We start from the raw sequence: 24695 nt of genomic DNA, 5'->3' as shown, positions 1-24695 counted from the left end.
ATAAATAGGTACCACTCCAGCAGGAAGGTAAACGGCATTTCCGTGCACTGCTCTAGTTTGCCGGAAGCGGCTTAGTCATGCTGGGCACATGACCCGGAAGCTGTACGCCGGCTCCCTCGTCCAATAAAGTGAGATGAGTGCCGCAACCACAGAGTCGGCCGCGACTGGTCAGGGGTCCATTTACCTTTACCCTTTAAAAAGAATAAAGTCGCAACAGTCTTCTTTAAAAGTAACAAGAAGTTTACTCATATTCAGTTCACAGTAGGCTCCCTGAAAGCAGACTTTAGCTTATAGTTACAGAACAGAGTTTGAGTTCATCCCATATGGGAATTGAGCTCATGTGCTGCTGGCTGAGAGCCAGCAGACAGCAAAATAACATCAAGAGCACAGCATCAAGAGTTGAAGAACAACAAGAGTCAAAGAGGAAGATGGCTGCATGATGAGCCCTTTTATGGAGTCTCACAGGGTCATGTGACCTGGTCACATGCAGGGGGAGGATGCTCCAGATCAGGTATGACAGGAAGTCCTCCTGGCTGAAGTAACACCCCCCCTGTGTGTCCACTCTGGGCAAACAGGAAGTGTTGTACTTGACTGCTTATGTTACATCCCACACTTCCCACAGCAGAAATTAGTCATTGCTTTGTTCACACATACATGCAGTCCCTGGGTTCCTCCATACAGACTTGCAGTATACTTGATGCCTGGCTATTGACTGTGTGGACTGACTTCAGGGAAGAGCCTTGCACATGACATAGAAGGAACAATTGGTGCTGGTATTACATGGATCAGTGGTGGCCTTTTATTAACACCAGGAAGTCATCTCTGGATATTGCAATCTATAAGCCTTAAAGATGTGAGCAGCCCCACAGATTTAGGCTGTCCCCAAACTACTGCGGTATGACTTACCAACTGGGGGGCCGTGGTGTTTTGCGTTCTTCCTCTACTCTGTTTTCATTTTCCATTCCCCCCCCCCCAATTCCTAATGAACAACACCCAGTTGTCTGTGCCAGTAATCACTCCTTCTTTCCTAAGTCAGAGATGGTGAACTGCCCATATTTTACAACAGCATTAAATAAGACAGAAAGACAGCAACCCTGAAAGGCATCATTTGAACCGAGTGGCGTAAACACAGATGATGGTGTGTGTGAGAGAGAGAGAGAGAGAGAGAGACAGAGAGAGAGAGATGGTGTGTGTGTGTGTGTGTGTGTATACACACACACACACACACACACACACACACATGGTGTGCATAAAGGTAAAGGGACCCCTGACCATTTGGTCCAGTCGTGACCGGCTCTGGGGTTGTGGCGCTCATCTCGCTTTATTGGCCGAGGGAGCTGGCGTACAGCTTCCGGGTCATGTGACCAGCATGACTAAGCCGCTTCTGGTGAACCAGAGCAGTGCACGGAAATGCCGTTTACCTTCCCACTGGAGTGGTACCTGTTTATCTACTTGCACTTTGATGTGCTTTTGAACTGCTAGGTGGGCACGAGCTGGGACTGAGCAACGGGAGCTCACCCCGTCGCAGAGATTCAAACTGCCAACCTTCTGATTGGCAATATTTCATATATTCCTCCTTACAAAACTTCTTGTAGTCCTACTAGTGTAATTTGTTGATTACAGTTGCTCTTCAAATAATTTGTATATTTCTTCCAATCTTCCAGGGCACATCCTGGCATGAGCACAGAGAAGAATGACCAAGCTGATCAAGGTTCTAGAAACCAAACCTTATGAGGAACAGCTGAGGGAGCTGGGTATGTTTAGACTGGTAAAGAGGAGATATGATAGCCATCTTCAAAAATCTCAAGGGCTATCACATGGCGGAGGGAGAAAGCTTGTTTTCTCCCTGGAAGGGAGAACTCGAACCAATGGCTTCAGGTTACAAGAAAGGAGATTCTAGCTAACATCAGGAGAAACCTTCAACAGTTGGAACAAACTCCAACTAGAGGTGGTGGACTCACCTTCCTTGGAGGGTTGAAAGCAGAGGTTGGATCGCTATCTATCTTGGATGTTTTAGTTGAGATTCCCTCATTGCAGGGGTTTTGACTAGATGACTCTTGGCGTCCTTTATAGTTCTACAATTCTATGATTCTATGACACCATGTTGTGTCCACTACAATAGCCGCATAGCCAGCCAGGGCCGGCCCAAGACATTTTGGCACCTGAGGCAAACACTCAAAATGACACCCCCTTCTTGCCAGAGAAGAAGGGGTGAGTAAAGATCTACATCAGGAACAAGTGTGTGGGGGGGAATAAAGATCTTCATCTCACCTCACGGATGAGGCTCTGGTTATAGGAGTAGTATAAAGGTAAAGTGACCCCTGACCATTAGGTCCAGTCGTGACTGACTCTGGGGTTGCAGTGCTCATCTCGCTTTAATGGCCAAGGGAGCCGGCATACAGCTTCTGGGTCATGTGGCCAGCATGACTAAGCCGCTTCTGGCGAACCAGAGCAGCGCACGGAAACGCCGTTTACCTTCCCACTGGAGTGGTACCTATTTATCTACTTGCACTTTGATGTGCTTTCGAACTGCTAGGTTGGCAGGAGCAGGGACCGAACAATGGAAGCTCACCCCGTCGTGGGGATTTGAACCGCTGACCTTCTGACTGGCAAGCCTTAGGCTCTGTGGTTTAACCCACAACGCCACCCGCGTCCTTCAAGGAGTAGTATACTTATATACTATTCTTGAGCACAGGCTCTCTCACTAGCCAACAAATTGTTAAAATAAAACTAGAATTCTACTGAAAGCACAGTTACAATGATAAGTAAATTTAGTAAGTAAGTAAATAAATGCAAGTAACCCATGCACAATTTTCTTCCTCTGGGGGAAAAAAATCCTATATCCTAACAGAGAAAACTTTATTGGGTTCTGTGACAGTGCTCACTAATCTTGGTCCCCCACTAAGCTTAGTCTGGATGACGAAAGAAATCCTACTTGCCTATGAATAGTGTCTGCATAACTGAGTCTGTGGTAGAATTAACCAATAAGACTTCCAGCAACCCTATGAGTTACATTATACCAGGGAAAGGGAACCTGTGGTTTTCTAGGTGTTTGGAAACGTCAGCTGGTGCAGAATTTGGCAGCCAGGATGCTCCCTGGGGCAAGGCGGTTTGAGCATATTACACCGATCCTGGCCCGACAGCACTGGCTGCCAATTAATTTCTGGGTCAGATTCAAAGTGATGGTTTTGACCTATAAAGGCTCAGGACTGCAATACTACTCTGGGTACTAAATAATTAGTAAAATAATTAGAGAATGATATGAGACAACCTTCAAGGAGGGCTGGAAACTGTAGAGTACATTAAAAATGACTGTAGACGTGTTAAAACACTAGCTGGTTTGGAGTCAGCTCAGCAGTAAAAGCTACTCAGAAAACCAGGTGGAGAAAAGGAAGGAATAGATTAATCATAATACGCAGCAGCAATAGACAAGAGAGGAAACCATGGAAAAAAAGAGGGAAGTCAATCAGTAAGGGAAACGGCTTGATTAATTGTATTGTATTTTTGGAAATTTTATTTTAAAAATGTTAAAAAATAGGATGAATATATATATATTATTTATGCACCATCAGAGCTTTTCAGAATGCACATTACAGATGACCTACAGGTTTTCAGTCCTGTACATGTCTACAGCCTCTAATAACTTCAGTTTGGCACTGAACTGGATAAGCTCCTTTATAAAACATGTACAACATGTATAAAACATGTACAACTGTTCCTATTATGAGAAGACAACTTGCCAAACCTTTTCAAACATCAACACCCAGAACTGATAGCATCTGAATTTAAGACTCTTCCTCTAAGTTTGCTCAAGGAAAAGCCTTTCCCAAGTCATACACAGGAAAAGAGCTCCACCGGGTGGCTGATGGCGTTTATCTCATCCTTCAATACATGCTCCATATTAAAGAATAAACAATAATTGTACAAGAAGGATCTGTGAAGCCAGAGATAGTAGGTCCATCTGGTCCACTGTGGGTACAGAACTGAAGTTCTTATTTCTTCATTTGATTTCACTTTTAAATTGTGCACTGTCTTTCTATATTACTATGCACAAGGCAGTTTACAACATCAAAATATACAACAATGAACACACACCTTATAATAATCTGATCCAATACAGAAAGTCATAATAGAACATAACTTCAAAATGGAACGACTTTCATAAAATAGAGTAATATTCAATAATCTATTAGAATATAATAGTGCACAATAAAATCAACTCTCAAAACATCAGCAAATAAAAAAATAAGCAGAAATTAACGCTGAACAATTACAATAACTAGTTACTAAACTATGATCAATAAAAAGAACTGCAAGTCATGATGCAAAAAATACCAGAATACATACAAAGCCATCTAAAAGGATCAAATTAAGAAGCAAATATACAGAACTTATAAAACTATTTTTAAATATATATATTGCTATTTCTTTGACTATGGCTGTTTGGACAAACTAGCATCCAATGTAACATAAGAAAAATGTTTATTTTCCAATTATTCTGTTCTCAGATTGATGTCCCGACTTGCAGAAGCTATCCAGGATTTTAGGCAGAGAATCTTTCCCAGGTGCTACCTGGGATGTTCTGTATGCAAAGAAGATGCTCTACCACTGAGTCTTTAAAAATAAAAAATAAGACTTTATTGGATTTTTTTTTTTTTCCAGGTAAGTGTTTATTGATTTTCCAAAAAGTGAAAACAGAAAGAAAAATAAAGAATAAAGAGTAGAATTTCAAAGCAAAGTTTAAAAAAAGAAACAACGCAAGATAAATACAGCATATATACAATAGGCTTTGTACATCTATCGCATTAACATAGTCATTTCTTTCGGGACTTCCTTCAGCCCGCCCGTGAATCTTCCACAGTAATAATCGAAAGTACACATTACCTATTATGTATTGTCGTTAGATACTCTTATACCTCTATTTTCCTTAGACAATACCTCTTCCTCTTTTACAGTGCTTCTCTGAATCCCCTTAACGTTATTTGGCCTTCACTGAGGTGTTCCAAGTAGTCTACATATTTCCCCCAGTCCTTGACAAACATTTGGTCTCTTAGGTGTCTAATCTTTCCCGTTAACCTATCCAAATCTGAGTATTCTAATAACTTCGCTCTCCACTCCTCTATTGTTGGCATTTCCTTTTTTTTCCACTTTTGTGCAAGAACTATCCTTGCAGCTGTTGTTGCATAATACATAAATTTATGATCTTTCTTTTTAATTTCATTTCCTAATATTCCTAGCAAAAAAATTTCAGATTTTTTAGTGAATGTATACTTTAAAACCTTTTTTAGTTCAGTATAGATCTCTTCCCAGAATTCTTTCACTCTCCTGCACTCCCACCACATGTGGTAGAAGGCACCCTCCTTCTCCTCGCACTTCCAACATTTACTATCTACTTTATACATTCTTGACAATTTCACAGGTGTTATATACCACCTGTGAAACATCTTCATAACGTTCTCTTTCACAGTCATACACGCCGTAAAGTTCAGACCCTCGTTCCATAAGTTCTCCCAATCTTCAAATTGTATAGCATGGCCCACATCATTAGCCCATCGAATCATTACTGTCTTAACTTCTTCATCTGCCAAATTCCACTCCAACAACATTTTATACATTCTAGATATTATTTTCTCCTCGCAATTTATAATTTCCCTCTGAAATCTTGATTCTTTATCTGCATATCCTCTATCTTTGGCCTCTTTTCTAAACATTTCATTGACTTGGTGGTGGTGCAACCAGTCGTATACATACCCCTTAATCTGCTCATACGGCTTTAATTTCCATTTCCCATTCTCTTTCATTAGCAGTTGCTCATATGTTGCCCAATCCCCACTCATATTAATTTTCTTGAGGCTCATCACTTCGAGGGGTGAGAGCCAGTGTGGAATCTTAGGTTCGAGTATATTCTTATACCTTTCCCATACTTCGATAAGTGGGCCTCTGAAAATATGGTCTTCAAACCCCTTATGTATTTTCCTCTTACCGCACCACAGATAGGCATGCCAACCGACCCTGTTGTTAAAACCTTCTAAATCAAGTAACTCCTTGTTCTTTAGCTTAACCCAGTCTTTTACCCAACAGAGGCATACTGCCTCGTAGTAAAGTCCCAGGTCCGGTAAGGCAAAGCCTCCCCTTTCTTTCTTATCTGTCAGCAGTTTATATTTTATACGAGGTTTTTTGCCCTGCCATATAAATCTTGATAATACTCTCTGCCATTCTTTGAACATTCTGCTCCCCTTAATTATGGGAATACTCTGAAATAAAAACAATACCCTCGGTAATACATTCATCTTAATAGTATTGATCCTTCCCCAGAAGGACAATTTCAGTCTTCCCCATATTTCCAGATCTTTTCTTATTTCTCTCCACACCGGCTCATAATTATTTTTATATAGGTCTATATTTTTAGGCGTGAGCCAAATCCCCAAATATTTTATTTTCTTAACCACCTGTATTTGTGATTGTTCTTGGATTGTTTCTATTGTTCTTTGATCTATATTTTTAACCATCATCTTTGTTTTCCTTTTATTTAGTTTGAAGCCAGCCATTTCTCCAAATTGTTCTATCTCCTTTAGAATTTCTTCTATCGTAGTTATAGGGTCTTCCGTCATTATAACAAGGTCGTCTGCGAAAGCTTTTGTCTTGTAGGCGTGTTGTCCAATTGTCACTCCTTTGATTTTCTCATTTTGTCTAATTGAGTTTAGAAGAACTTCCAAAACTGTTATGAACAGCAACGGGGAGAGTGGACATCCCTGTCTTGTGCCCTTCTGTATCTTTATTTCTTCTGTTACGATGTTATTTATAATCAGTTTAGCCCTTTGCTCTCTATATATTGCGTTCACCCCATTATAGAAGTTCCTACCTACTTCCAGGTGTTCTAAGTTCTTCATCATAAAGTCCCATGCCACATTATCAAACGCTTTTTCGGCGTCTACAAACATCATTATCGCCTGCTTATCAATTCTCACCGATAGGAATTCAAGCATGTTAATTATATTTCTTATGTTGTCCCTCATGTTCCTGCCTGGAAGAAACCCGGCCTGGTCTTTATGAATAATTTCCACCAAGATAGACTTCAGTCTTCTCGCTAGGATACCTGCGAATATTTTATAATCCGTATTCAACAACGAAATTGGCCTATAATTTTTAACCTGGGTTGGGTCTGTATCCTGTTTCGGAATAAGGGTAATGAACGCTTCCTTCCAGGTCTCCGGGATTTCTCCTTTACTTAAAACATTATTCATAGTTTCCTTCAGAGGATTCAGGAGTACTGATTTCATCTCTTTGTAATAACTTGCTGTAAAACCATCAGGTCCCGGAGCCTTCCCTCTTTTTAGATCTTTAATTACCTCCTCTATCTCTTCTATATCAATTTGCTTATTTAAACGTTGCTTTCCATCGATTGGGATTTTCTGTATCATTTTCTCTTTCAGAAATCTTTCTATCTTCCTTAGGTTGTTTCTCTCTTTCTTTTTGTAGAGGCTTCTGTAATAGTTTAAAAACTCTTTCCTAATTCCTTTTGGATCAGTAACCTCTTCCCCCTCTATTACAATTCTATTTATTGTGCTTTGTTCTTTTCTCTTCTTAATTTGCCACGCCAACCACTTTCCAGATTTATTTGAGAATTCAAAACTCTTTTGTCTTAGCTTTTTGATGTTCCACTCTATCTCTCTGTTTAGTATCGCTGCAAATTGGGCTTGGAGAATTTTTATATTTTCTTTTATTTTCTGAGAGTTGGGTTTCCTAATCAATTTTTGCTCATTCTCCATAATCTGCCTTAGAATTTCCTCTTTTCCTTTCTCTCTGTTTCTGTTTTTAATCGCATTCTGTTGGATAAAATATCCTCTAATCACAGCCTTGCTGGCATCCCAGACTATATTAATGTTTGTGCCTTTGTCTCGGTTGTCCATAAAGTAATCAGTTAGCTTTTTATGTGCGTTTTCTACTATTCTTTGGTCATTTAAAAGGTAATCTTTTAGTCTCCATCTAAAAGTTCTTCTATCGTAGCTCTCCAATTCCCATTCTATCGGACTGTGATCGGAGATCACTCTCGGTTTTATATCAATTTTTTTTACCCTGGGACATAGTTCATTTGATATCCAAACCTGATCAATCCGTGACATCGAGTTGTGTGGCTCGGAGTGGAATGTGTATTGCTTGTCCAAGGGGTGTCTGAGACGCCAAATATCCATCAGATTACAATTTTTAACCATTGAAAAAAATGATTTTGGCAGCTTCCCTTCCTTACTTACTCCTTCCCTCAATCTATCCATTTCAACGGATATTACACCATTCATATCTCCCATAAGAATGATTCTCTGATCCATAAATTCTGTAATTTTCATTTCGAGGTGTTTATAGAATTCAGTCTTATTATTATTTGGTGCATAAATCCCAATCACAATTAAACTCTCTCCTTGCCAACTGATCCGAACAGCAACCATCCTCCCCTCGTCATCTCTAAATATTTGTTTGGCTTCAATCTTATTTTTAATATACAACACAACCCCTCTTTTCTTTTCTTTATCGGAGGATTCAAACTCTATTCCCAGTCTTTTATTAATTAGCAATTTTTTATGCTTTTTAGCCACATGCGTCTCTTGGAGACAGATAATATCCAGATTTTTCTTTTTCAAGAATTGTTCAATTTTATTCCTCTTTTTTTTCTCGTTAATTCCGTTCACATTCCAGCTCAAAAATTTTAACCCCATATTGCCTGACATTCACTAAACTTTTCTCTCTTTCCCTTCTTTCCCCTCCTTCTTCCCTGTCTCCTTCCTTTATTGGTTTTCTGTACTTTCTTCCTCCCTTTCCTCTTCTTCCTCTTCTTCTGACCCGCTTCCGTTCGTTTCTTGTTCGTCCTCTGTCCTCTTGTTTCTAGGTGATCCTTCCTCTACTTCTCTTACTCCACCTTCCTCTGTTCTTAATTCCTTATACTTCCTCAGAAATTTCCCGGTCTCTTCGGAGTTCAGTAGTCTATGTCTTTTACCTTTATATTCAAATGATATTCCCTCAGGGAACTCCCATCTAAATTCAATTCTATTCCTTTTCAAAGTCTGTGCTAGTGGTTTATAAAAGTCTCTTCGTTTGAGTAGTCTAATTGGGACATCTTTAAAAATAATTATGTAACTTTATTGGATTTTTAACCTTCAGACAAACTGAACATGACAAAAACAGCTATCATTATACAACCTCTGGAGAAATAAACCTATTATCACAAGATCATAATTATAAAGTTTCATGGTAGGCTTCCAGTCGTCTGTTTATGTAATTAACCAAAGTCATTCTTCTATAAGTTTCCATGGGAGTCATATTGGCATAAAGTTATTTTCTTCTCAGGATGCCTTTTCAACAGAGCAGTGCCAAACATCTGCAGATTTGCCTGCTTCCATGCCATTCTTCGTAGCTTTTATTTTATCAGTTAGTGGTTTTTTTCTTCCATTAATGCAATGTTCCAAATTTCCTGCTGCCCCCATTTCTGAGAAATTTAGATGTGTGGCCTTCCGTTTCTTTGCAAACGTTAGTCATGCGGCCGTTAATAATTAGATCCCGAAACATGGTTTTGCAAGGTGAGTCATTGTAAATATTGAATAAAGCTATTTGGGGAAGCGGCTGCAGAGAACCACTTTGTTATTTTGTCAGACTTTTGCAGCGTTAATTCAAGTGAAACTGCGTTTTTCTTTTACAATCCCATCGTGCGAGGCTTCGGAAACGTTCGTGTCCCATCAGCAACCATGCTAGAAATTGTCATCACAATTGTACCTTGGTTTTCAAGCAGCCTAGTTCTCAAACATTTTGGCTCCCGAACACCACAAACCCGGAAGTGACTGTGCCGGTTTGCAAACTATTTTTGGAAGCCGAATGTCTGACAGGGCTTCCGATTGGCTGCAGGAACTTCCTGCAGCCAATCAGAAGTCGTGCTTTGGTTTCCAAATGTTTTGGAAATTCAATGAACATCCGGAATGAATTCCGTTTGACTTCCAAGGTACGACTGTAGTGGGAATGTTTGAAAACGTTCCCGTTGCTGATTTCTTCTTCAACTTTCTGCACATGGAGATTGCTATCAAGGAAACCTTGCTTTTGCAAAGATCCAGACCTTTGGTCACTGCTTTCAGATTGTACTGGTGTAAGAGCTAGTTACACAAGCAATAAAGTTTTTTCCTGGACTCTATCACATCAGGCTGCAGGTGATAGGCACACCTTCCAACATTTCTCTGATGAAAATAGGGACGTCCTATTCAACAACAACAACAACAATAATAGCTTTATTACTTAAACCCTGCCCGACTGGGTTGCCCCAGCCACTCTGGATGCCTTCCAACATTTATAAAAACACAGTAAAACATTAAACATAAAAAACCTTCCCCACACAGGGCTGCCTTCAGATGTCTTGTAAAGGTGTATAGTTACTTATCTCCTTGGCTCAAAGGTTGCATAACTCCATACCCGCCAACATTTCTCTGATGAAAATTGGGATGTCCTAAGGAAACATTCCATGATCAGATCAGAAAGCAGGACAGTTTCTGTAAATCTAGGACTGTCCCTGGAAAATAGGGGCACTTGGAGGGTCTATGTTAGGTTGCAAAAAAAAGAGAAAGAGGAAAAAATAAGTGGTGGTGGATGGATGAGAAATATTATTATTATTATTATTATTATTATTATTATTATTATTATTATTATTATTTACCAGAAGGCCCTCGATGCTGGACCTCAGACTCCAATGCACTGAGAAAAATAATTTGACAGCGAGAAGGCTCAGTTAAACAGCTCCCTATTTCACCCTTCTTGAGTGTTTCCCCCCTCTCTCATGGGATGTCCCTGAGCTTCTTTCCAAATTAGTACACTCCATTCTAAACTTTGTCGCCTGATCTTTGTTCAGTCAAGCCCTTAACACCTCCTTGTCAGGCTCCCCCTTTTTTTCTCTCACCCCCAAACACAGTCCTTCCCTTGCAAATACTGTGAGTCAGGGACTTGGTTGCGCAGGAATCTTGTATTAATCTGCGGCAAGCAATGAAACGTGAGCTTTTTCTGCATCGCAGGTGCCTTAAATGTGTTGGGTGATTTAGGCAGACCCCTGAAAGGCTGTGAGAAATGGGGCGTCCCAAACCTGAGACGGGAGTTATGTCTCAAGCCAGGCAAGTGGCAGGTTTATCTTTCAAGGGGGATTGCTTAGGACTTTGCCTTGATTGAAACTGACATGTCCTGCATGGCATAAAAGTGAAATGTTTAAGGATGGAGATGGGAGGACATCAGAGATAATGGAGAACACAGCGGGGGCGAGTTCTCCCAGCTCTCTGCCATAAATACAGCCTACATTGAGAATGTGTGCATAGACTAAAAAAACACACACAAAACAGACTTGCCAGACCATCAATAGCCTTACCACATTATAAAACAGCAGACTTTAAATCTTGCAATTCAACCAAACAAGGCCTGATGTAATAATAATAAAAAAGGCCCTATACAGATTCACATCTGGCTTTTGTAACTGTCATCCAGAGAGGTAGTTGATATCAATTCTCTCAGAGACAGCTTTCATGAGAGACACATCAGCCCCAAACACAAAAGCTTGCTTGAAATAAATAGAATTTAAATGAGGTTTAATAGGATTTCAATTTAGTAGTGAGTTGTTGTTTCTAATTTTCTGCATCTGCATAATTCTGCCCTGCCATCCTAGATAATACATGACCAGATGTTAAGGTTTTTCTCAGAGCTATTATCCCCACTGGTATTATTTAGTTAGTTAGTTAGTTAGATTACTAGTCGTGCTCAACCAGGTTAAATTTATACCAGATGGCCATCTGTCATAATCATCATAATTTATTTATGCCCCACCCATCTGGCTGGGTTACCCCATGCACTCTGGGCGGCTCCCAACTGATTATTAAAAACATGATACAGCATTAAACATTAAAAACCTCTCTAAACAGGGTTGCCTTCAGATGTCTCCTAAAAGTAAGATGGTTGTTTATTTCCTTGACATCTGATGGGAGGGCGTTCCACAGGGCAGGCGCCACTACCAAGAAGGCCCTCTGCCTGGTTCCCTGTAACTTCACTTCTCACAGTGAGGGAACCTCCAGAAGGCCCTTGGCACTGGACCTCAGTGTCCGGGCTGAATGGTGGGGATGGAGACACTCCTTCAGGTACACTGGGCTGAGGCTGTTTAGGGCTTTAAAGGTCAACACCAACACTTTGAATTGTGCTCGGAAATGTACTGGGAGTCAATATAGGACTTTCAGGACCGGTGTTATATGGTCTCGGTGGCCACTCCCAGTCACCAGTCTAGCTGCCACATTCTGGATTAATTGCAGTTTCCGAGTCACCTTCAAAGGTAGCCCACACAGAGCACATTGCAGTAGTCCAAAAGGGAGATAGCCAGAGCATGAACCACTCCAACAAGACAGTCTGCGGGCAGGTAATGTCTCAACATGCATAACAGAGCCGATAGACAGCTGCCCTGGGCACAAAATTGACTTGCGCCTCCATGGACAGCTGTGAGTCCAAAATGACTCCCAGGCTGCGTACCTGGTCCTTCAGGGGCACAGTTACCCCATTCAGGACCAGGGAGTCCCCCACACCCGTCCACCCCCTGTCCCCCAAGAACAGTACTTCTGTCTTGTCAGGATTCAACCTCAATCTGTTAGCTGCCATCCATCCTCCAACTGCCTCCAGACACTCACACAGGACCTTCACTGCCCTCACTGGTTCTGATTTAAAGGAGAGGTAGGGCTGGGTATCATCTGCACATTGATGAACACCCAGCCCAAACCCCCTGATGATCTCTCCCAGCGGCTTCATAAAAATGTTAAAAATCATGGCGGAGAGGATGGAACCCTGATGGATGCTTTGGTTGAGATTTCTGCATTGCAGGGGGATTACACTAGAATCTAGATGATCCTGTGTCCCTTCCAACTTTCTGGTTCCATGAACACCTAGAGGCCCACACAGTTCCCATCCCTAGGGGGCACTGGTGTGCTACACTATGAAATGAAACCTTGCCAAGCATTCTGTTTCAATGTGTATTATTCCAGAAAATATGCTGTCCTTATCCAGAGGGAGCCGGTATATCAATGGATTTATTTTACTACATTATACCTAGACAGTGCACAAGGGAGATGCTCAAAGCAGCGGCTCTCTCTCTCTCTCTCTCTCTCTCTCTCTCTCTCTCTCTCTCTCTCTCTCTCTCAGCTGCCTCCACTGGCAATCCTGAAGCCAGATCAGATGATTGCTTAGTCAGTGGAAGGAAGCTCCATTGACTTCGGTGGAATTTAGGCATGCAATCACAGTGTTAATCGCATAATGTTCCCAAACCAGAGGCAAGGCGTTTTGAGGCTGACCTCTCTGAATTCTCTTGCTCCACCATGCCGTCCGCAAACAAGCCACTTCCTCCGGATCCTGGACCAACCCCAAATAATACACTGATCAGGATAAAGTGGCTTGCTTTATCCAAACACAACGCTTCCAGATCTGCAGCAATACTAAGAAATGAAAGAATGAAAAACCACGCGTGGGCGTAGCCAGGGTTTTTGTTGTGGAGGGGGGCGGGGCAGGACTTTTGTTAGGGGAGGCAGAACCGACATGATTGGTCAGTTAGTTAAGTATTTCTAATGTTTTACTTGACAGGGGGGCGGGCAACTGCCTCCGTCCATGATACCATGGCTTTCAAGCAAGAGGCACAACTACGATATTGCAAAGGGTTTGGTGAACCTTACCCCAGAATCACAACGTAAAGCAAGGTCGTCGTGGCGTAATAGTAAATAGCTCCGTGCAAATTGCTCTCCGTGGAGGCGTTTTGGTTTATTCCAATGCAGATTTAAACGTTTTATTGGGACAAGGGGGTTAACTTTCATTTCCTTCTGCAACACAGTATACGAATCGCGATACTGGGGGATTGGACTAGATTACCCTCCAATTTAGGTTCCCTTCCAACTCTACCATTCTATACTGTTAACAACTGTATAAAAATCCTTGAGGAGGAGGTGGTGGGGAAAAGGAGAATTTAAAAAGACTTGTTCAGAAATCCTTCACCACTAGGAGTAGTCGTGGCCGAGTGGTTAAGGCGATGGACTAGAAATCCATTGGGGTCTCCCCGCGCAGGTTCGAATCCTGCCGACTACGGCGTGGATTTATTTTGCAAAGGGCCAAACTTTTAATTGAAGCGCCTCGATCCCAGCAGGGCGGGGGTTTCCCGGAAGAACCAGGATGGGGCCGCCAGAGGCAGCGTAAGCCCAGCTCTTGGGAAGGGAAACTCGTGACACTCCGATCTCCTCCTCCTCCTGTTCGCCAGCCTTGCAACAGCAGCGGCACTTTCGCTGCGCGCAACTCCCAGCAAAGTCTGCGCTGCGCCGGTGGAGCTTTGGCGACGCCATGCAGCCCAGCTCGGGGCCTGCCGTGCTGGTCACCACCAGGTAAGGCGGCTTGCAGTGCAGGGGCCTCGCTTTGCTATGCCTGCCTGCCTCTTGCCGCTTCCCAAAGCGAGGAGGACGCGGGGTTTGGAGAGTTCAGGGGAGCCTTCCTGGCCTCGGGATCCAGATGTGCGCCTTGGGCCCGGCGCAGCAGCTGGCATGGGCTGCCTTTCCGCCTCGCTGCCTGCGCCTCCTGCCTCTCCAGTAGCGCTTCCTTCCTTCTCCCTCGCGGCTCCCCTCTTCCCAAAGGGTAGCTGGTGCGTCAGAGCGCACGGGGATCTTTGCGCACCCGTCCGCCTGCTTCGGTTACAAGCAAGTCCAGAGCGTGTGGAACTGGCAGCCAGCTCCCTCCATCTTAGCCTTGGGTGGGAGGGTGGGGGGTTAATTTATTGTTCGGTGCATTGGTACCACCCCGCCTTTTTCTCCAAGGAGCTGGAGGGGGCGTGCATTTTATTCTTATTTATTACATTTTTATACCGCCCTTCATTCAGGGATCACAGGGCAGTTTGCAATAGAAAAGCACAAAAAACATTACATAGTAACAAAACAAAATCAGTACCCCCCCTACTATGGTTCTCCCTCTCATTTAATTATTTCTTTTCCCAGTTTATTCAAATGTTACAATACAGCTTTGTCCACTGCCATAATATCTCAGAATGACCGTTCCAATCCTCAGTCCCACATCACTGTTATGTTGGCTCCCCAAATACCCTCAGTAGGAACCCAACTACCAATCTGGTTGATTAGTCATTGATGGTATGTGAGGTGTTCTGATAGAGCAATGTTATTAACCCAAGCCTCTGTTGGTATATTAGAGGTTTCCTTTCGTCATTGACAATAACTAGTCTACTGGTTGAACAGGAAGGAAATTAATTCCTTAGATTTAAAGGTAGAATTTGGGGTCAAATCTAGTGATAATAAGGCAAGTGCCAAATTAAGAGGGATTGATTGCTGGAGGTCAGACATGGACCATGGTACACCCCCACCAAACATGAATATAGGACCCTTGATCTCTACAGCCCTTCCAACATAATGGTGAGCTTGAAGAATTTATCTTTGCAAGGCATGTGGGGGGTCCAATGCCACCAAAAGATAATTTTAAGGGAAATTTCTGGAAGGTGAGCCAAAATTGTCTTTAAAAATGGATTACACCATATAGATTCCCATGCTTCCTCACTTACTGAAATTTCTATGTCAGTTTCCCATCTCATTCAAATATCTTTTGTGTTGCCCACAAAGTTGTCTAATATCATACCTTATATCACTGAAACTGCCCCTTTCAGAAACAATGGAATACTGAAGTTTATATAAAACATGCAGGGATTTCTGCTATGCAAAATGAACCATGGAAAGGGAAGAAGGGGAGTCACTGATATTTTAAAGTTGACTAAAGTTGGCCCCTTTCATATGGCTAGGACTGTTACGTAGCAATTCAAATTCTGTTTTTTTCAGTTACATGTTACTGTTTCGACATTTTCAACATATACAATCAAAACGCAATCAACTATTTTCTCCTGTTTTTGTCGACTTCCCACCCTGTTTTCAATGCAGTTCTTATTTCTCCCCTTCTTCTTCACCCTGTCCTCTATCTATTAAATCATAACCACTTTATTATAATCTAATTACTTAGCTCTTAGCTCTTAGCTCAAATCCTGCTCTCGAGTTCATCATACTATAATATTTCTTTAAGTAGTCCGAAAAAGGCATCCTTTCTCCCATAAAACACTCGTCAATAGATTCTCTTAATTTTGCTGTTCAATTTGCCAGTTCTGCACCGCCTTCTATCCTACTTATCCATTCTTCTTTGGTGGGATCCTCCTCATTTAATTCTCCTGACAACTCTATGAGGTAGGTTAGGCAGTGAGGCAGCGGCTGGCCCAAGGTCACCCGGTGAGCTTCATGGCTGAATGGAGATTTGTAGAATTGTAGCGGAGGGGACCCTGAGGGTCATGTAGTCCAACCCCCTGCGATGCAGCAGTCGCAACACGGAGTCCCCCATCCAAACTGACCAGATCTGAACCTTTTGCCCAACTCTGCATCAAAAACTGATGTCACTGTTGGGAGTCAGTTGGCACTGAAATGTGGCATTGAACTCTGATTGAACTCTGTCTGTGTTTTCATTTGCAGACCTCTTCAAAACACCCACACAGGGATCGATCTGTCCGTTCCAGAGTACCAGGAAATCCGGGGGAAGATGATGTCAGGCCATGTGGAATATAATATTGTCGCCGTGACGCAGCTGCCTGCTTTCAAATCAGCAAAGCACAAGCCAGAAGATATAATTCAGTTTATGGTAATCCACTATGAAACAGTTGTTGTTGCTGTTGAACTGTTGTTATGTAACAGAGAGAGCGCATATGGATACATGAGCGACACTGTGAATCTAGGATGTTCATGACTGGAGATGCGGGTGTAGGAATGCGGGTGGCACTGTGGTCTAAACCACTGAGCCTCTTCGGTGTGCTGATCAGAAGGTCAGCGGTTCAAATCCCCGCAATGGAGTGAGCTCCTGTTGCTCTGTCTCCGCTCCTGCCAACCTAGCAATTTGAAAGCACACCAGTGCAAGTAGATAAATAGGTCCCACTGCAGTGGGAAGGTAAATGGCATTTCTGTGTGCTCTGGTTTCCATCATGGTGTTCCGTTGTGCCAGAAGCAGTTTAGTCATGCTGGCCACATGACTCAGAAAGCTGTCTGTGGACAAAATGCCAACTCTCTCAGCCTGAAAAGATGAGATGAGCGCCGCAACCCCATAGTCACCTTTGACTGGACTTAACGGTTCAGGGGTCCTTTACATTTTACCATCACGGCTAGAGCCTCATTGGTAGTTTGGGGCCCCTTTCTGAACAATGTGGGGAGGAAGGGACCCTGGACTTTAAAGGACCTTTGTCTGGTAATTTCTCCTAGGATTGAAGGCAGTGATGGCCAAACTTGGCCCTGCAGCTGTTTTGGGACTACAACTCCCATCATCCCTAGCTAACAGGACCGGTGGTGAGGGATGATGGGAATTGTAGTCCCAAAACAGCTGTAGGGCCAAGTCTGGCCACCACTGATTTAAGGCATTATGTTTCTACAGTGGTATCTCTAGTTGCAGACACAATCCATTCCAGGGTGCCGTTCGCACCCCAAAAAGTCCACAACTAGAGCAGTGCTTCTGCGCAAGTGCGGAGTGCGATAGAGCACTTCTGAGCACGCACAAAGTGTGTAGAACGCTTCTGCACATGTGCGCGGGGCGAAACCTGGAAGTGTAGTTTGCTGCGTTCACAACCCAAAAAGCCGCAACGTGAGGTAAATGCAACAAGAGGTATGACTGTATTTTGAAGGAAAACATGACAGATTGTATCCCCTTTTGCTACAAAAATTGGTTCTATTAAAAAAAAAGAGTTGCCTTAAGTATTCAGTGGAACAATGTAGCAGCTACTTATGTTGTAAGCACTCCCTGCAAACAAATACTCATATTGGGAAATATCCGAAGCAGATTGCTTTAAGAAAACGACCATTTGTGCAGGTTTCTTGTTTCATAGGGGTAGATCTATATCTTGCACCAGTAGACTTTGGATGCGAAGAAAGCATTTGATTTTAGAAGACAAATTAAGATGTTTGCCTGTAGCACTGAGGAAACAAAAAGCTTCTTGGCAGTTTATGTTAATGGATAGTTGTAAGCTGGTTCCTACATGCCCATCCTTTGATAACTGTATTGTCAAACAATGATTTGCATGTGTGAATGGGCGATAATGCTTTGTACGTAATTGAATTACCTCCCCCCACCCCCCCAATTTATATTCACCTGTATAATTGTTCTCAGTGGAGCCAGTTCACACATCCAGTCATTGAGTGTAGTAGAGATTTCTCAGCCAAATGTGTGAAATGGCACCACCACTCATTCTGTGGCAAGTGTAGACCAGACCAGACCTGAGATCTATCAGTCTAAGGCAAAAGTACAAGACACAACTAGGGCTGCTGTGACTTCTAAGCAGCTGTAGGCCTTCTTGGCACTGAGCCTAGTACAGTGGTACCTCGGGTTACATATGCTTCAGGTTGCATACGCTTCAGGTTACAGACTCCACTAACCCAGAAATAGTACCTTGGGTTAAGAACTTTGCTTCAGGATGAGAACAGAAAACGTGCTCCGGCAGCACAGCAGCAGCAGGAGGCCCCATTAGCTAAAGTGGTGCTTCAGATTAAGAACAGTTTCAGGTTAAGAACGGGCCTCTAGAACTTAACCCCACTGTAATTGTTCTCAGTGGAGCCAGTTCACACATCCAGTCATTGAGTGTAGTAGAGATTTCTCAGCCGAATGTGTGAAATGGCACCGCTCAACCAGCGTTTTCCATGGAGGCAATGTGAGAAGGAGGATTTTGTCATGACTCATTCACACACATGCAAGCCATCACTTGATGCCATCAAGTGAGGAAAATGCTTGTGCACCATTCCTTTGCCTCTAATGGAGGAATGGGCAATTTTTCAACCTTCAGATATTGTCAGTCTCCAGCTTTCATCAGTCCCAGCCAATATGCCCAGTCACCAGAGAAAATGGGAAGTGGAGTCTTGCAACATTCCTATCTGCTGCAATGAACAGTGCTTAAATTTTCTTCAGCTTCAGTTTTTATGCAGGGCATAGCGAACCTGTGGTCCTCTGGAAGTTGTTGGACTCCAAGTTCCATCATTGGCTGGATTAAACCCTGTGGAGGGCCCTAGGCAGTCAAAATCTGGCCTTGCAAATTATCTCCTAATACTTGATTGTAGTCAATATTATTTTGATCCCTTGTTGCAGGGCCCCTAAAAGGTGTGGGGCCCATAGGGCAGTGCCTACTCTGCCTATTTGGTAATCTGGCACTGATGACACCACATGTCCCCTATACTTGCACAAAGCCATGTGACATTAAAGCGACTTGGTTCCTTGGTTCCTTGTTAGACACCTCGGCTGCTCTGATTTCCATCCCTTTCTCAGGAGATAATTAATTTAAACATTCCAGTCCCCCACTGGAATGGCATTTTCATCCTGCGAAATATTTTTGGGTCACTGTGGCATGGTCAAATACCTTAAATAGTTTAGCCGGTGTAGCTAATCTTAATTCTTGAGCTTGTTGCAGGCAGTTGAAAGGGAAAGAAGGTATTCTTTCTCCACATGAGTGAGAGATGTCACATTCTGTTTTGTTGGTGTTTCCAACCAAAGTAGTTGCGGCATGAAAACCTACTCAGTTTCACCACGACCTGTTATATTACCCAGAGCTATTTAAAGCTTATCTGAGCAGCTTCATCTTGCCAGGCACCAACCTCTGAAGTCTTGTATATGTTTGTAATTATATACAGCAACACACTTAGTAAGATTCCTTCTATTATTATTATTATCATTTTAAGCCTAAGCAATAAGTAAAAGCTGGAATATGACCATAACGAACCTGAGAACTCCTAGGCACTAGGGTAGGGCTCAGGGGCAGGGCTCATGTTTGGCATGCAGAAGGTTCTAAGTTCAATCCCTGGCATCTCCAGGTAGAGAGAGCCTTGTCTCAAATCCTAGGGAGGCCCTGACTGGCATTGTAACCAGTGCTGAGCTAGAGGGAGCAATGACCTGACTCAGTAGAAGTCCTATGGGGGAGATTAAGGTAAAGGTAAAGAGACCCCTGACCGTTAGGTCCAGTCGCGGACGACTCTGGGGTTGCAGCGCTCATCTCGCTTTATTGGCCGAGGGAGCCGGCGTACAGCTTCCAGGTCATGTGGCCAGCATGACTAAGCCGCTTCTGGTGAACCAGAGCAGCACACAGAAACGCCATTTACCTTCCCGCCAGAGTGGTACCTATTTATCTACTTGCACTTGGACATGCTTTCGAACTGCTACGTTGGCAGGAGCAGGGACCGAGCAACGGGAGCTCACCCCGTCGCAGGGATTTGAACCGCCAACCTTCTGATCGGCAAGTCCTAGGTTCTGTGGTTTAACCCACAGCGCCACCCGTGTCCCTTATGGGAGAGATTAGCAGCGTTCAAAATTTGCCAGGCGCATTTGATGCCTGACTATTGCCCACTTGTGACCAAGTGACGATGCCCGGGTGCCAGGATGGTGCCCGACGTCTCCCCCATCTGGAGGTGCATTCCTGGGGATCCTAGGATCTTGCCTGTTTTCAAACACCGACAACACATCCTTTAGAATTCTCTCCGTGAGAATTTATCTGCACAATCAGAACGAAATTCAGGAACCTGGAAGCCGTCTTTGAGCCATCTGGCCCCCAAATGGCAACTAGACGTTCTGTTTTGGCGGCTGAAACCCTGGTTTTAGGAGCCATTTGGCACCTAGTTAATATATCTGAGTTTCTAACACTGGATCAGGAGATGTCAATAATAAAGCACAAGTGAAGTCTGAAAAGAAATTGCAGAGGGCAAGAGGGATTTTTCTCCTTCTACTCTACTTCCTCCCCAGCATGTTCCCTCTCTTTCTCTCAAAGGTACACCTGGAGGCAAGTGTGTTCTTTTTCTCTCAGGGTCTTGTTCTTCCTCGTATTCTCATTTAATCTTCTCCTTTGCCAGCGTCACTGGGAATATGAACAGGGTGAGTTCTCAATAGCATTTATGCCAGGGCTATTCTTTCAGTATGGGGTTGCTTCATGTATTTGCTGGTGGGCTTATCAGATAGGTGGGTTTTCTGAGATATTTTTGTGTGCAATGTATGCTTCCACCCTCAGAAATAAAAATCCACACAATTATATACTGTAGTAAGTCTGAGACGAGAATCCAGTGCATACTTTCCAGAGTGTAAGGCCCATTAAACGCAGTGGGCCTTACTTTCTGAGTGTGGCGCTGATAATGCCACGGTTGCAGGTTCGATTCCCATATGAGACACCTGCATATTTCTGCATTGCAGGGGGTTAGACTGGATGACCCTAAGGGTCCCTTCCAATTCTACATTTCTATGATTGTTTGAGTAAACATTTATAAGGTTGCCCTGAACCCTCATCGCTTACAGAAGCTGCAGTTCCCCCCTCCCCAAATTATGCTTGGAAATTCCTTACTCTTTTCCTTGCTGTATTGAATTTGATCCTTTCTTTTCCTTCTTTCTTTCTCTCTTTTTCTCCTAACACATTTAGGTGGCATTTTTATCTCTGATTCTGATACCACTGTAAAAAGCATACAAAGCCAACAGCCTAGACCAGGGGCCCATGGGCTGGAAGCAGCCCTCGGAGGTCGTTTGACCGGCCCACAAGCTGCCCCTGGTGCAGCGCAGCACAGAGACTCACTTCCGCAGCTCTGAAAATTGTGTCTGCGCAGACGCTAAAAATCACGGGTGTGCACGCAATCCGGCCCACAGAGGGATCTCTGTGGGACCGATCCAGCCCAGGCAAGATAAACCTTGCTGACCCCTGGCCTGGACTCTCATACATGTCTTCACAGAAGTAAGCGCTCTTGAGTTCAGTGGAGCTTACACCCAAGCAAGTTGTCTTCTTTGGCGATCACTCGTAGCCAAGTAAGATTGTCTTCCATGAACACTGTTTTAACAGGGAATCCGTAGGTGACTGTGGAGGCCAATTCTGGATCCACACATCCTTCCACAATGGGGACATAGGTTTCCGCATGGGAGCTGATCACGCTGAGGGTTTGCCAAGTGTGCCTTCCTCTTCGCACGTTTCTCCCTTTCATCCTGAGTTTGAGCATCTTCAAAGTTCATGATACCTTTGGTAAAGGCTGTTCTCCAATTGGAGCGCTTGCAGGCCAGTGTTTCCCACTTGTCAGTGTTTATACTACTTTTTTTAGATTTGCCTCGTCTTTAAGCCTCTTTCGTTGACCACCAGCAAGTGAGTATAGGATTGAAGGCTAACATCCAGGGGCGTTACAGCTCAGTCCGTTGAGTATGAGACTCTTAATCTCTGGGGTCGTGGGTTTGAACTCCACGTTGTGCAAAAGATTCCCTCATTGCTGGGGGTTGGACTAAATGATTCTTGTGGTCCCTTACAATTCTACAATTCTATGATACTATCATTTTAGGTACTTTAAAAGACTTTGGACACATGGATAAATTGCCTCTGGCCAGATCAGCATGGAGGGTGGCAGAATCTACTGCCATGTCACCAGCCACCCCTGGAAAAGAAAATGCAGTTAAAAAGGGGTGAGAAGGGGCTGGCGCAAAAGATATGGGCCTCAGACTCCCTAGGCCACCCTGCCTTGTGCAGAAGTGAGACCATTAGCTCTTGGTGGTTTCAGACCAGGAGACACCCACTTTGCTGCCTAAGTTGCTAAACTTTATGCAAACTTTCTCCCAGCTATTATTCTTCCTATGTTGTACTTTAGGGTTGAGGACATATTTATAGCACCCTTGATGCAGTGACAAGCTCTACTGTGACGTATCTTGTGAACAACCATTAATAGGGAGCATGCGCTGTTCTCTGTGTGTACAGGTTTATTTTTAAGGACGTCATTTCTGTAGCAAAATTAAGAAATGTAGAAAAGCCTGAATCTTTTGAGCAGTATATGATGGGTGGTTCCAGTAGAGGGCACTCAAACACCATTCAAGAGCATACTCACCTAGGCCTGGAGGTGACCAGAAAGACAGAGTTCATTCTAGTGATGTTCAGAACAGGGATGATGCACTGAGTGCTTGTGCTTGGAATCATAGAATCACTGAATGGTCAAGTTGGAAAGGGTACCAGGAGTCTTTTAGTCCAGCCCCCTTGCAATGCAGTAATCTTTTGCCTAGTGCGAGACTCAAACTCATAACCCTGAGATTAAGAGTCTCATGCTCTACTGATTGAGGTATCCCAGCTTGTTCTTATTTGAAATCAATGGATCGTCTACACCAATCAATATGTTTATTATCCAATGTGATGGTGAAGGAGTCCTGTCCCGTGAATTTATAAGAAGAGGAGCTTCCAGTGTGGCTGTTTATTGAGAATTCAAGCTGATATGTTTGCATAAAGCTTGCACAGAGGTTTATTCAACACCACCAGTTTATTAAACATTCATCCTGATACATTGTCATGGACGTTATATGAAATTGCCAGGTTCTGGTGATTATCTCACACTTTTCCACTGCAATTTTCTATCATTTTTGTTATCAGAGTTTTTTCCAGTAAGAAAAATCATGCAATGTTTGTACTAGGAAGTACAAGGTAGCACTCAAAGTTTGTGTGAATAAACTGCCCACCTAGATCTGCCCTTTAAGGTTAAATACAAGCATATTTGGAAACTAAAAGTTGATGGTGGTTTGAACCATGGTTCTACCCATGGGTAGGCAAACTAAGGCCCAGGGGCCGGATCGGGCCCAATCGCCTTCTCAATCCGGCCTGCGGACGGTCTGGGTATCAGTGTGTTTTTACATGAGTGGAATGTGTGCTTTTATTTAAAATGCATCTCTGGGTTATTTGTGGGGCATAGGAATTTGTTTGTTGTTTTTCCTTCAAAATATAGTCCTGCCCCCCACAAGGTCTGAGGGACAGTGGACCGGCCCCCTGCTGAAAAAGTTTGCTGACCCCTGAGCTACACCCTAAAATACAAGATGAGATGTATGGATCTTGGTTCCCATTCAGATTTTGTTTGTTTATTTGTTTCAGTGCTACTATGGTTTTCTTCTCAGTCTTTAAAATTATAGAGGTGGAAGGAGCTTTGAATCTGCAATATAGCATTCCTGACAGTTGGCCACCCATGCTCTGAATAAGTATCACTCATTTATCACTTATTAAGTATCTTGCTCGGAATATTGCTGATTAGTTCTGTCAGCCAAGAAATGGCCTTGCCCTTAAATCAGCGTGTGAACAGATTGTCAAAGTGGTCAACGCAAATCCACAGAAGCTTTTTGCTCCTTGTACAGATAATCCCTTGTGAGCATTTCTGGGGCCACAAACAAAGGCACTTCTGTAAATGTTATGTATTAAAGTTCTCACCCTGGCCACCAGGAGTATTGTATATGTAGTTTTCACTCAGGTCCACGTCAGTTATTTTAGGCAGGAAACCCTGGGTTGTTGTTGCTACATTGTTGACAGCCAGCTGCCTATAAAAGCAGGCTGGCTGAGCTGTTTGCTGTTCAGTTCTGTCCAGCTTACAAATAAAGAGCTGCTCTTGAGAAATCGCTGTGTCATCTGCTATGTTCGCCCACAACTTAACAGTAAACAAGGCAGAAACTGTGTTCAGGAGGTCCCATATAGCAGCCACCAGCAGAAGAATGGGCTCTTCATGGCAACCGTTTTCCTTCCTAAGTTTATAAAATTTGCAAGCATTCATTTCTTTTCTTTTTTTTCGATTTTCATTTATTTATTTATACTTTTCAAGTTTGTGCGCTGTGGCAAGCTTCTCCATATTTGTCATTTAACA

At 43.2% G+C, this 24695-nt stretch overlaps 1 protein-coding gene across 1 annotated transcript in view; it reads left to right on the top strand.

Moving 5' to 3' along the window:
• Positions 1 to 14184: 14184 nt before the first annotated feature.
• HS1BP3 (HCLS1 binding protein 3) overlaps positions 14185 to 24695 on the top strand; it is a 35013-nt gene continuing 24502 nt past the window's right edge. Inside the window, exons 1-2 of the mRNA XM_083495688.1 lie at positions 14185 to 14408; positions 16533 to 16698. Of these exons, the coding sequence (XP_083351814.1) occupies positions 14368 to 14408; positions 16533 to 16698 (207 nt within the window). The 5' untranslated portion in view covers positions 14185 to 14367. The remainder of the gene's footprint in view (positions 14409 to 16532; positions 16699 to 24695) is intronic.

Source organism: Podarcis liolepis (genome assembly GCF_965112155.1).
Source record: "Podarcis liolepis genome assembly, chromosome: 3".
NCBI classification, from domain to species: domain Eukaryota; kingdom Metazoa; phylum Chordata; class Lepidosauria; order Squamata; family Lacertidae; genus Podarcis; species Podarcis liolepis.
The sequence above is the reverse complement of the archived record's forward strand: the minus strand, read 5'-3'. Positions and strand labels throughout refer to the sequence as shown.